The sequence below is a fragment of the Caretta caretta genome, chromosome 5, assembly GCF_965140235.1.
Source record: "Caretta caretta isolate rCarCar2 chromosome 5, rCarCar1.hap1, whole genome shotgun sequence".
In the NCBI taxonomy this organism is placed as follows: Eukaryota; Metazoa; Chordata; order Testudines; family Cheloniidae; genus Caretta; species Caretta caretta.
In genome coordinates this window covers 96,498,486-96,511,135 of record NC_134210.1, presented here as the reverse complement: position 1 = coordinate 96,511,135, position 12,650 = coordinate 96,498,486, and the positions used below count along the sequence as shown (strand labels likewise).

Below are 12,650 nucleotides of genomic sequence, written 5' to 3'. Positions count from 1 at the left end.
GTAGTAGTTGTAGTAGTAGCTTTCGTAGTACTGAAGAATCCCAGTGATAGGCAGGTGTCCCATAATACTCGGTGGTGTACAAACAGATCAGAAAGACTGCCCATGCCCATTAACTTCAGTGGATGTTGAGTTAGGCCCATAGTGTGTTTTCTTTTGTTGTGTGGTCTGTTTGACTCTGTGATTTGATTGTACTAAGTCTAGACCTTTTTTCCTTTTCAGACCTCAGATCAAAATTGGAATCCATGTTTACATGATGAAGCTTCCAAGTTGTTCTATAAGGTAAAATATAGGCAGTGAATGCTATCATTATAACAAAACATTACTGGAGTAGGAGCCAGCTCCTGTGGGTTTATGTTTTTGCTAGGTAAAAGAGATCATCTATTTCTGTGTAATCAAAACTGGAGAGAGAGAGTGTGTATGTCTGTTTGTGGAGCATTTGGCCATTTTAATATCCATGAAAAAACTAAAAATAATGGAAAGTACTGAAAGAGATCACAGTGTATTTGACTTCATAAGCATTCGGTTTTATTTTCAGCTTGTACGTCTCGATAACTTTTTTGCTTACTGGAATGTGAAGTCAGTGATGTTCTACCATGGAGGTTACAATGAATCTTTGGTAAGTCAAAGGTGACATAGTGTATCCTGTACTTCCATGTTTCATGATGTGAAATGTTCAATATAGTTCCTATTCATTAGAGATCCAGTTCTGCTCCGATTAAAATCACAGGCAGTTTTGCTATTTGCAGGGTTGGGTTGTATGTTAGTAACTATTCTATTGGAAGAATACTGAATGTTAGATTAGCATACCACAAATACGTTGTGGTATAACTTATTCTTCTCAGTCTATCCCAAGTCACTTAAAATTACCAGTGCATTCTGTATGATGGAGTGGTGATGGTTGTTCACTCATTACATGGTTGTTAAAATCTTATGTCCTTAATGGAAGGGTTTTATAGATTTAAATTGAGGGCAGACAGACTTGTTTTAAAATATATTCTGGTTTCAGAGATACTATTTCTTCTTAACACATTTAAAAAAATATTTTATCCTTTGTTATATAAAAGTGTTTGTCATGACGTGAAAATGAAGCTCTCAAACTTTATTTTTTTTTAAAATAGAATAATTTAAAGCATGGAGTTGCCTGCCACAACATGATTCCAGAAGGTTATGATTTTGGTAAGTGTTTCTTTCACTTTCTGTACTTTCAATACTTAACAGACTATTTCACTTTTATTTTAAAAGTACTTTATTTTTAAATGAAAGTTTTACTTTTATTTAAGAACTTAAAGAACATATCACACCTCTCTTCCAAAACACTGATTAATTTCTTTCTGCAATAGAGGACTATGTTATATTTGTGTCTTTACATTTGCCATAGGCATTACAGCATGTAAATTTATTCTATAGAAATGTTTTTGCTTAAGAACTAAAATAGATAGCAGTTATAAACCATACATTTAATGTTACCATTCCTTGTTGTTCATATAACAGATGAACTGAATTTTAAAATAACAAAAGCTTTAACAGTAATAATAAACACTTAAATGAAGAAAATACAGCTCTGTATGATGCTGGACCAATAGTTTTAGTGTTAACTAAATTGTATTGAGGGTGTTTTATTATTTTTGAAAAAAGGTACAGAAGCAGCCACCCATAAGTGTCAGTCAGTAAAATGCATTGTTCTATTAGTTGTACTGTGATCTCATGTTCATATTTTTCTTTTGTACTTCATTTTGAGGAGCATCACTAATTGTAAAGGAGTGAATCCCACAGTTAGTCTGTTGCACAAAATTTGCTTTTTCGTACATTGTCTTACTGAGAGGTATGCTCATGGTAAATTTGCGGAAGGAAGAATACAACCAAAGGCAAGATCTGCCTTTGGAGCCTGCAAATGTGAATTGTCAATTTTTGTAACTTCTAAATGTCAACAATACTTTTGGCTATTTTTAGTATTCAAAACAATTGCAGTTATAATGTTAACTGGTTACAGGGTCATCAAAGTGAAAAGCTTCATTGTGTCTCCCCCACTCTCCACAAAAGTACCAGTTTGTAGCTTATTCAGTTGTTCCTACACCTTGTTCTTTTACAGTCACCCAGGACTGGTCTGTGAGGCCTGCAACTATGGGTTCCCCTGGGTTCTGAGGCTGGAAGAGGTACTACTCAGGTAGTTTCCAACAGCTTTAAGGCCTGTTGTGAACTTTTTTCAGACTGTTCGCCTCTCTGTGGAATTATCAGGGCAATCCCTAGCAGTAGTGGTGGAGCTCTGAGCTCCCTTGCTGGCACATCAGAGAAGCCAAAGGATCAAGGAACCTGACCCCCTTAATCCCCCACACCTTCAGAAGTAGTAAAGCCAGGTAGGGATGGACGGTCATGATGTTGTGGGGACTACTACAGCCAAGTTCCATGTCTTTCTTTGTGGAACTTAGAAGTACCGCAGTACTGGACACTGGGCTTCTGGATGTATCCCTAGCAGATAGCAAATAACTGGGATACTTTACAATAACCCCTCACAAATGGAGGAAGACAGGAAAGACCCTATGAGAGAGAGGAAGGATGAACCCATGTAAGAGTAGAAAGGAGGCATCATGAGAGACCTTGACAATGTGGATAGGGGAAGGAGAAGAAGTTGTGAAATATAGAAGGATCAAAGAGGGCAGAAATCAAGTGTAAAGAGGAGCAAATAGAAAAGGAACAATACAGTATGTGGAAGAGAACAACAGAGGTGAGTCAAAAATAATTTAGTTAGAGGAGAGAAATGGAAGGATTTCAAAAAGGAAGAGGAGAGAAGATTGATGAGCTAAAAGGGAAAGAAGAATAAGGAAAATGGTCAGATGGAAGGGAGGAGGAAGAAAATGATAGAGTTGGAAAACAAGGTAGAGAAAATGAGGGAACAAGAGGAGACAGATATTCATAAACTTTTAGGTTAGTTAATGTTACATATTTTCCTTTATCTTATTGTATTTCCATGGCTGATGTCCTGTATATTTTTAAGTTTGAAAGAAATGTCAGGTGAGTTCAGTAAGGCATTTGGTACAGTTCCACATGGGAAATTATTAGTTAAATTGGAAATGAGGATTAATATGAGAAGTAAAAGGTGGATAAGGAACTGGTTAAAGGGGAGACTACAATGGGTCATACTGAAAGGTGAAAGGTCAAGCTGGTGGGAGGTTACTAGTGGAGTTCCTCGGATTGGTATTGGGGCTGATTTTATTTAACATTTTTATTGTTGATCTTGGCACAAAAAGTCGGTGTGCGCTAATAAAATTTGTGGGTGACACAAAGTTGGGAGGTATTGCCAATACAGAGGAGGACTGGAATAACAGACAAGAATCTGGATGACGTTGTAAACTGGAGTAATAGAAAAGGGATGAAAATTAATAGTGCAAAATGCAATGTCATGCATTTAGGGACTAACAACAAGAATTTTTGCTATAAGCTGGGGACTCACCAGTTGGAAGTGACAGAGAAAGAGAGATACCTGGGTATATAGGTTGATCACAGCATGACTATGAGCCTGTGCAAAAAGCTAATACAGTCCTAGGATACATCGAGTGAGGTATTTCCAGTAGAGACAGTGAAGTGTTAGTACCATTATACAAGGCACTGGTGAGACATCTGGAATACTGTGTGCAATGCTGGTTTCCCATGTTTAAGAAGGATTAATTCAAACTGGAACAGGTGCAGAGAGAGGCTACTAGAATGATCTAAGGAATGGAAAACCTATCTTATGAGAGACTCAAAGAGTTTAGCCTAACCAATAGAAGGCTGAGGGGAGATATGATTACTCTGTATAAATGATAAATTATACTCTGTATAAAGGAATAAATACCAGGGAGAGAGACAACAACAACTTTAGGTTTGAAATTAGGTGAAGGTTTCTAACCGTCAGAGGAGTGAAGTTCTGGAGCAGCCTCCCAAGGGGAGCAGCGGGGGCAAAAGCTTAACTGGCTTCAAGACTGAGCTTGATAAGTTTACGGAGGGGATGGGATGACAAAACTGTCTGTAGCAAAAATCCCCAATGGCTGGAGACAGGACACTAGATGGGGAGGGCTCTGAGTAAGACAGAGAATTCTTTTCCAGGTTTCTGCCTGGTGGGTCTTGCCCACATGCTCAGAATCTAACTGATCATCACATTTGGGGTCAGGAAGGAATTTCCCCTCGGGTCAGTTTGGCAGAGACCATGGGCGTTTTTCACCTCCTCCTGCAGCCTGGGGCGTGGGTCACTTGCAGGTTTAAACTAGTGTAAATGATGAATTCTCTGTAACTTGAAGTCTTTAAACCAGGATTTGAGGACTTCAGTAACTCTGCCAGAGGTTAGGGGTCTATTATAGGAGTGGGAGGGTGAGGTTCTGTGGCCTGCAATATGCAGGAGGTCAGACTAGATGATCATGATGGTCCCTTCTGACCTTGAAGTCTATGAGGGTATGGGGGTGGCCATTTTGAGTGTTAATATCATTCTTCACTCTGGATTCTGTAGACTTGGAGAGAAGGTAAAGAAAATAACCTAAAATTCACCAGTATGTGCATATACAACCCTCCAACAGATGCTTTTGAAGAATTATCATTTTAAAAAATCTTCAGATGTTGAAAACTACTCAAACAGGTGGGCAGCAATTCTACAGCAGATGAGGCTGGTATTGGTGTTGAAAGTAATCCTAATAATCATCTTGCTTGACTTCTCCAAAATCTTAAAGCTAGCCCTGACTGTAAATGCTACATTGCGAAGCATTTAGTGCTGTTATGGTCTGTCATGGCAATAATCCTTCGAAAATACAAGTTTACTTCTTGTTGTGGTTGTAGATATTCCAGAGCAGCCATGCAGTCTGTCTTAAAGAATGGCAAATCTTTCAGCTTTCTGCTTAGGTTTCTTTCTTGAAAGTGTTCTCACGGGGTTTTGAAACTTATACTCCATTCATTTAACATTTTGCTATGGTTTAAATTTTTTTGGTGCTTCTTGGCAATCACAACGGCATGACCGTAACAACTATATTTTAACTGTACAGGGATGTTTAGCATATGTTGTTATAGATTATTTGATACTGCCATGAAAGTATATCATTTTGAATGTATAACTACCTTCCAAAAGAAAATAATACACTGTACAAAAATGGAATAATTTTCTGTTGTTATTTATCAATCAAAGTTACTTGTGTTGAGTCCTGGTGCCTTATGCTTATGTCATAGATATCCTCAGAAAACTGCTTGAAACTGTCTGATGTATACAATCTCTGCTTACTGTAGGCATTTAGAATAACAAAGGAGATGGTTGTTTCTCTGAATACTCTAAATTCTCTTTTTTGAGTGGCTTCTGCATATTCCCACTCATGAGCTGCACCAGCTGTGTGCAACTCAGATGTTGGAACCTGACTAGCGGTGCCTGTTGGAATGCACACGTGCCCCTTCCTGTTGGCTGTAAAAGGGAGGGCAGGCTCTCCAGCCATCTCAGTTCCTTCCACTTGCCAACTGTGATGGATTAGGCATCACTCTGGACTTGGGTCCAGATAGTGCCTTTTAGATAGTGCCAAGCTAGTTTCAAAATTCTGTTTTTTAGATAACTTCTTATTGTTTTTTAAATAGTTACTGTTATGCAGTTACTTAGTATAGGGTTTTAATAGCTTAGTAAATTAGTTTTTATTATAAATTGTGTAGCATTGATAAGCTTCGGCTCTGGACTAAGATCTCATGGTGGATCTGAAGATCAGATAACTAGGCTTCAAATGCTGCGCCTTTTGCTCTTTGCTTTTTCCAGTGTTGGATGCACAAACATGCTCTCTTACCTCCCTCAGAGAAGGACATTCACCCTCCAGCTGTTTCATCTGTAGCACTTTTATCCTGAGAGTACAAATGGAGAAACAGAAAAGGTTACAAGCCTTACTCCTTTGGGAGGCACTTGCAGCTTAACCTTGCAATTGGACAGTATGGTTGGCTATGAGAAAGGGCATAGACCAGCTTTGGTGACAAATGAATTTGTGGACAAGACTAAATGTCGTAAGTTTATTGGAAAAGACCCAAAACTTATGGATCAGACATCTGAGCCATTCCACAAACAAGAACTTCCTTGGCTCCTGTTGCATCAGAACAAAGTAGAGGATCATTACCTGGCAGTAGAGCTAAGAAGCACCTGGTTGTGACGACGGATCCAGCTGTAACACCAGTTCCCAGAGACCTGGATCTTGTATAGAAACCATGGTTAGTCTTTAAGGTGCCACCGGACTTCGTGTTAGTCTGTATCCACAAAAACAAGGCTACCCCCTGATACTTGATACCGTCTAAGGGCTCAGTTGTCAAGACACAGAGAAGCAGCAAAGGGTGATATTGGATCTGTGTATCAGTTCTGATCCTTTTACCCCACCTCCTATAATGGGACTAGGGCAAATCCATTGCTCAGATGCCTCTTCCTTGATTAGATCTAGAGAGTGAAGATGTACAGAAGACATCTTCTCCAGAATCAAATGTAGCAGAAATGGCTGTACATGATAGCTTTTTTGGCTTTGGACTCTGTGTAATATAAGCAGTCTTAGAAAAATTCCATTGAAGGGGAGGAAATTATCTTTAGTATACATACAGGTATGTATTATATCTCAGTTTTAGCTGCAAGTAATCAACATCTAAGACTACATACAGGAATGGATAAAAAGTCTTACCCCAAACATGGCTTTTAAAAAGTAATCTACAAATCTTACTGTAAAATGTGTTTGGATGCCCCCAACTGCCAATTTAAATGAGGAGTAGGCAACATGTTATTAAGGAATTTTGTGAAGAGATTTGCAGGTCACTGTCAAATGACAAGATTAATAAATTAATTGGATTCTGTGTACAATAGTTGGATGTTGGCATTCACATTTTTAATGCTGTTATCCTGGAACCTTCATTAAGGTCCCAAGTATGCAATTGTATCCACAAAGGTGCCTCATTCTACCTATGCAGATGCAGCTTGCAGAATCGGGAGCCACGTAATGAATAGAAACCTGCCCTGAATATTTAGACAGCTATTAGTTTTCTACTGCTCCTCCTTAGTACTTCCCTGGATCCTGTGTCAATATGATGTAGATGTTTACTTGTACTCACACCTTAAGCTTCAAATCTAAGTCTATCATGTGTGTTCATCCCTTTAAGTACAGCTGACAGAATATGAAAGAGTTTACCAAAGTTTATTTTCATCAGTTGTCAGTATTTCATTTTCTTCATAATTTGCTGACACTTTCAATTTGCTGAACTGAAGATTTAGTGAAATTAATGTCCGTGCAGATACACCATACTCAAAGCAATGAATAGCTTTGTGTCTATAATATATTGGTGCAAATTGAGATCACGAGTAAAATTCGAGAGAATAGTACTTGTCATATGGTAATAATTGGTGTAGTGAAATAAATATTATGGTTGAATGATTTTCCTAATGCAATAGAGACCTCGGCATCATAAGAGGCAAATAAAATTTAAGTTTTCCTGCAAATTGAGATTACTTCTTGAAATTCCTGACTTGTGATTCTGTTGAGGAGAATTTTGTAAATAAATTCCCTTTCAAATGTCCACTGGTTTGGGGTTTGGCTCAGTTCAAATTGAGTACAATATATTTAAGTTGCCGTAATACAATCCTTATGTTCTGAAATGTGGTGTTTCAAGTGAGTGGCATGATGTAACTTTCAGTGGAGTCTATCCTGCGTGAATATTAGACTGTATTAAATAACTTACTTGTTTTCACATTTCAGTTTCTTTTAATTCACATTTTTTTCTAAAATTTTATTTTCTAGTATTCCGTCCAATTTCCGCTAAAGCCAAGCTCCGTATGAATCCTCGATCTGATTTTGACTTTTCTTCACCAAAAATGAACTTAGATGTAAATTTACAGGATATAGCCATTGAGTTCAATAAACCACAGGTAACATTTCTTTTGTGAGATTCAGTTGTTTGATTCAGTAAAAATATCAGTGGATTTATTAGTCTGGAACTTCTTCTGAGTTTTTCAGAAATAATAAATAGCATAAAAAGTTACTGAAAGGAAATGTTCTATTAAAAGGAACCTACCAAATTAGACCTCTTTGAACCCTGTAGTGTACTTGACCTTAAACAATTCTGCTTTGGAGACATTTTGGTTTATATTGTGTTTCTGTCTTTTTGCAAATTATAACATTTTGACTTGGTATATTTTGCATAGTACTTCAGTGTTATGGAGCTCCTTGAGTCTATTGATATGATGACCCGGAATCTGCCATACCGGAAGTACAGACCCGATGTTCCTTTGCACAACAATGCCAAGAAGTGGTAAAATCTCTTAAAAGCTTTTAAATAAATTTTTATAAATTGTTTACTTGAAATAATTTTCTGATGATAGTTTTCCTCTTTAAATGAGTGTGTTGCATAAATTCCCCACAGAAATTTTTGCTTATCTGAGTTTTACTTTATACATTTTGTAGATCTACTTCTCCCCCTACACTCCCTCTATCCTTTCCCCCACCAAGTTAGCTTGTGGCATCTTGGAGTGTATCGTGATTTTAACAGTGCATCACACTACAAGTTTTTATCTGTTACCATTGCAGTTTCCATGAAACTAACAATGCTGACAATACTTCATCGGATGAAGTGAGCTGTAGCTCACGAAAGCTTATGCTCAAATAAATTTGTTAGTTTCTAAGGTGCCACAAGTACTACTTCTCTTTTTGGGGATACAGACTAACACGGCTGCTACTCTGAAACCTGACAATACACTGATTCTTGTCCATTTCAATATATTTTTAGCTTACAAGGGAGGAACTGATCTGAATGGATACCTGATGTTATAATGGACATGTACACATCCACAAACCAAAATGAATTCATGCAAACTGCTTTCCTTGCTATATGTCAAGGCCAACTGTAAACCCCAGGAGACAGAACTCACTTTTAGGTAGCTAGGATATGGTTAAAGAGGATTTACAGTACTGCAGCTGTCATTCTGAGTATACTATCCTGTGTAGATCCACACTCACTCTCTTCTGCCTATGAGTTTAAGGGTTTGTGCAACTGTGCTCTGGTTTTTAGTACTTTATAGTTTTTAAAAAAAAAGTGAATTGTTGCGAGACTAGGATACAGTAAATACAGCATACTTACTCAAAGCTTGCAATTGTTGTCTTGAGCAGCACATTTCTAGAAACTTCTGAATTTGATAGCATTCTGGTATCTACACTCTGATTGTGGATGAAACTCCAGTGTGGCTTTGGAGGTCATTAGTTGAAGAATACTACCGTTAGCTATAAATACTTAGATCTTTTGCGTGGTGGTGAAGATAAAGTAGCATGCACTTTTTTCAAAAGCTCCCCACAGGTTTGCAGAAAACACTTGTACTTCAAAGGATTAGGACAAAGCAACCTATTAACCTCTGAGAAAAAAACTGTAACCTTTAAGTGATACCCTTCTGGTGGACCAGAGTATTGGTATTTGACAAGGTGTTACACCCTTGAGCAACTTGGTTCTATTTGGAGATGGGTCAGTGTGGAATGTGGAAAGAAGTGCTTTTAACTTTTACTGGTATATAACAAACACTTTAATTTGTTTTTGCATTAGGTGGAAATACATTATTAATGGTATTCTGGAAGTAAATGTTCAACCCAAGCTTAATATGTGGTCATGGGAACACATTCGACACCATAGAAAACAAGTGAAGAACTATAAAGAGATGTATAAAATGAAGATAACATCAAAGAACCCTAGTGAAGAGATCGTAAAATTGTTAGAGGTTAGCATTTTCCATTTGATATTGAGCACCAAAACTTAGAAATATCTTGCTAATTTCTTAGATATAAATGGTCAGACACAGATAGTCAGAAATTCAGTAGTAAAATTCAGTAAAACTTACTAAAGGCCTGATATTGCAACCTTATTCAAATTGAGTAGTAATATGCCTTGTAAGTAGTACAGTGGTACTAATTACATTGAGTAAGGGTTATAGACTGAGTCCTTAAATTAATGAACAGAGTGAAGAAAATTAGTGGTGTTTTCCTCTGGTTCTTGCCTTCAAAAATGAAATGCTTGGATTGTGTTGAAAGACCTATGCACTATATAACAAAGTATAAGAGTATAGTTATTAGCATTTTATGTAAGAACTGCCATACTGGGTCAGAGCAGTAGTCCAGTTAGCCCAGTATCCTGTCGCCAGAAGTAGTCGATAACAGAGCTCAGGGGAAGTGTAGAGAACAGAACAATTTTGGGAAGATCCACCTCTGTCTTCTGGCATTCAGAAGTTTAGAGTCATCTCAAGCATGGGGTTGCATCCCTGACCACATTAGCTTAGTAGCCATTGATGCACCTGTTTTCCATGAACTGATCTTTTTTCTTTTTTTTAACCCGTTGCACTATATATATTTATATATAAATAAAATTAAGTAATATATCTTACCTCTTCTCTGCCACTCCTGCTAACAGTGTGTTGCCTCTGTGTGTTTTATTTGTGTAATTTAGATGGTAATTTAGAGAATTTGCCATCTTCTGTATCTGTAAAGCACTATTCGTGCCTATGGTGCAGTATAAATTATGGAGATGCTTGGTGATTCCTAGGTTTTGAGGGGTGGTGGCTAGACCAATTAGTAGGGAAATCCAGTCAATATCTTTGTCCTTTCAATTTTCTGTGTAGTGTTGTCTGGTTTCTCTTATATTTTTGAAATTAGGCTGAAATTAGGCCATAGCAGTGCCACTTTTCATTGTTGACAGTTTTGTTTTTTTTTTTTTTAAATGTCTTTACATAAAATTAGTAGAGGAGCTGGGTCGTGAATAGGTCTGTTGTAATGGGTAGTCTTAAAAAACAAAAACTGGAGTTAGTCATATTTAGCTGCTGATTCACATTGTAATTGAAAATTTACAACCGTGCATTTAAATGTCTGATTGGGGCTGGATGTGCGCACAGCCTTTATCAGAAGCTACTTTTTTCTGTCATGTTACTTTACAGAGGAGAAGATGCATAATGGTGCATATGCAACTATTGATGTGATACAATATTATGTAAGCAGCACTGCCATCTCTAGCTTGCATAGTCCTCCTGTCCCTTCATAAGCTTTTAGAAAAATATATCAGAAATTAATAAATAATTTAGTTTGGAAGCAGTTAAAGTTACTGTATACTTATGACATACCTGACACAAACCCACACAATTAAACAAATGAAAAGTTAAGTCACCTACCTGTACGTACTCTACTCCTTTACCCACAGTGATGTTCTGCCTTCTGTTGTGATGTTGCCATAGAGCTTAATTTGAGCTCAGTGCAGTAACTATCTCATGAAGTACATGCACAAACATAAGCATAGTAAAGATCAACATCAGGCAACTGTGCTGTTGCTATGTCCCTTGAAGCTGAATGGATCATTATGCAACCATAAGTCATATTCTGTTAACTTCTTGGAATGAGAGGTGAGAGAACATGAGCTGATACAATTGAGGCACAAAGACGAGTGATTTAGTTACTCTGTTAGTTTTAAAAAGATAATTGACTTAGATAAAAATTTATCTTCTATTTTAGAAAGAGTGTACTATGAAACTTGTTTTGAAGATGATGTTGAAATAGTGCCGTGAGCTGTCTTTCTTCCAGCCAATATTTTCCTCACCTGATGTCAAGTGTAAAAAAGATCTACTTAAAATAACTAGATTTATTAGGTCACTTGTGTGTTAATTTTTAACAGAGTCCATTACAAAGTGTATCCAGCTTTTAATTTGAGTGTTAGGTTAGCTTTCATCTAAAAAAACCCATATAAAAATGGTTCTTTTATTGCATTTCTTGTTAGTAAAATATATCCTTTAAATGACAATTGCATTGTAATGTTAATTCTGTAAGGGTGTGTCAAGAGTAGAAACCAGTTGGAGGCCATGTTCCCCTTAAAATAATCTTATTTTTCCTGACAGTTATATTCATCTTTTTCTCCTTCACTACTCTCCAACCTAGGAGTTCTCTACTTGTCAAATGGTTTCATTCCAAAATACAATTTTTGCACGAACCAGTTTCAAAATTCACACAGATTTAAATATCTCTTGAGCTCAGTTGAGCTACAAACCCTGTAAATCACATAGTCCTTTTGAATGGGGATTTTCCAGTTTTGTTTTTTTAACCTTTCTTCATGGCTCATGGTAGTCCATACCATTTGGCTGCAATCGCCAGTTGAGAGCTCTCTACATCCATTTTTGTCGTTTTGTAATACTTTTGGCTGAAAGACACTATAAAAATGTTCACTGTGATTGTTTTCAGAAGGTAGCATCATTAATAGATGAATTTTTTGTGTAGGGATCATCTCAAGTATTAGTAGGGGTAGTCAATAGGTAGACCCTGGGTCAAATCTGGACTGCCAGATGCTTTCGAATGGACTCCAAAATCTCTTTATTTACTTATTATTTTTTTATTATTTTCTCTGGATTCTTGACTTACCTTGACCAAGAAATTTGGACCTTGACAAAAATAATTGATTACCCTGGTATTACTATTTATTAGGTTATATAAGTTATTAAAAGTCTAGACCATTTAAAGGTAAGGTGGAATGGAACTAACAGTTGGAGATGACAGTGAAGTATTTGTACTAATCATGTCTTCAGAGGGTAATATGTAAGGCATGCAGAAATAACCAGTATGTTGGACTACTATGTCTTGTGCCCTGGAATAGGAATCTAGATAGGATGCTATCTTCAAATGACAGTG

General features: G+C 37.0%; 1 protein-coding gene across 7 annotated transcripts in view; it reads left to right on the top strand.

Moving 5' to 3' along the window:
- VPS13A (vacuolar protein sorting 13 homolog A) overlaps positions 1-12,650 on the top strand; it is a 315,178-nt gene that overhangs the window by 42,462 nt on the left and 260,066 nt on the right. For all 7 annotated transcript variants that reach the window (XM_075128708.1, XM_075128710.1, XM_075128707.1 and 4 more), the window contains exons 8-13: positions 220-279; positions 536-616; positions 1,119-1,176; positions 7,752-7,879; positions 8,156-8,262; positions 9,541-9,712. In XM_075128708.1, coding sequence (XP_074984809.1) covers positions 220-279; positions 536-616; positions 1,119-1,176; positions 7,752-7,879; positions 8,156-8,262; positions 9,541-9,712 — 606 coding nt within the window. The remainder of the gene's footprint in view (positions 1-219; positions 280-535; positions 617-1,118; positions 1,177-7,751; positions 7,880-8,155; positions 8,263-9,540; positions 9,713-12,650) is intronic.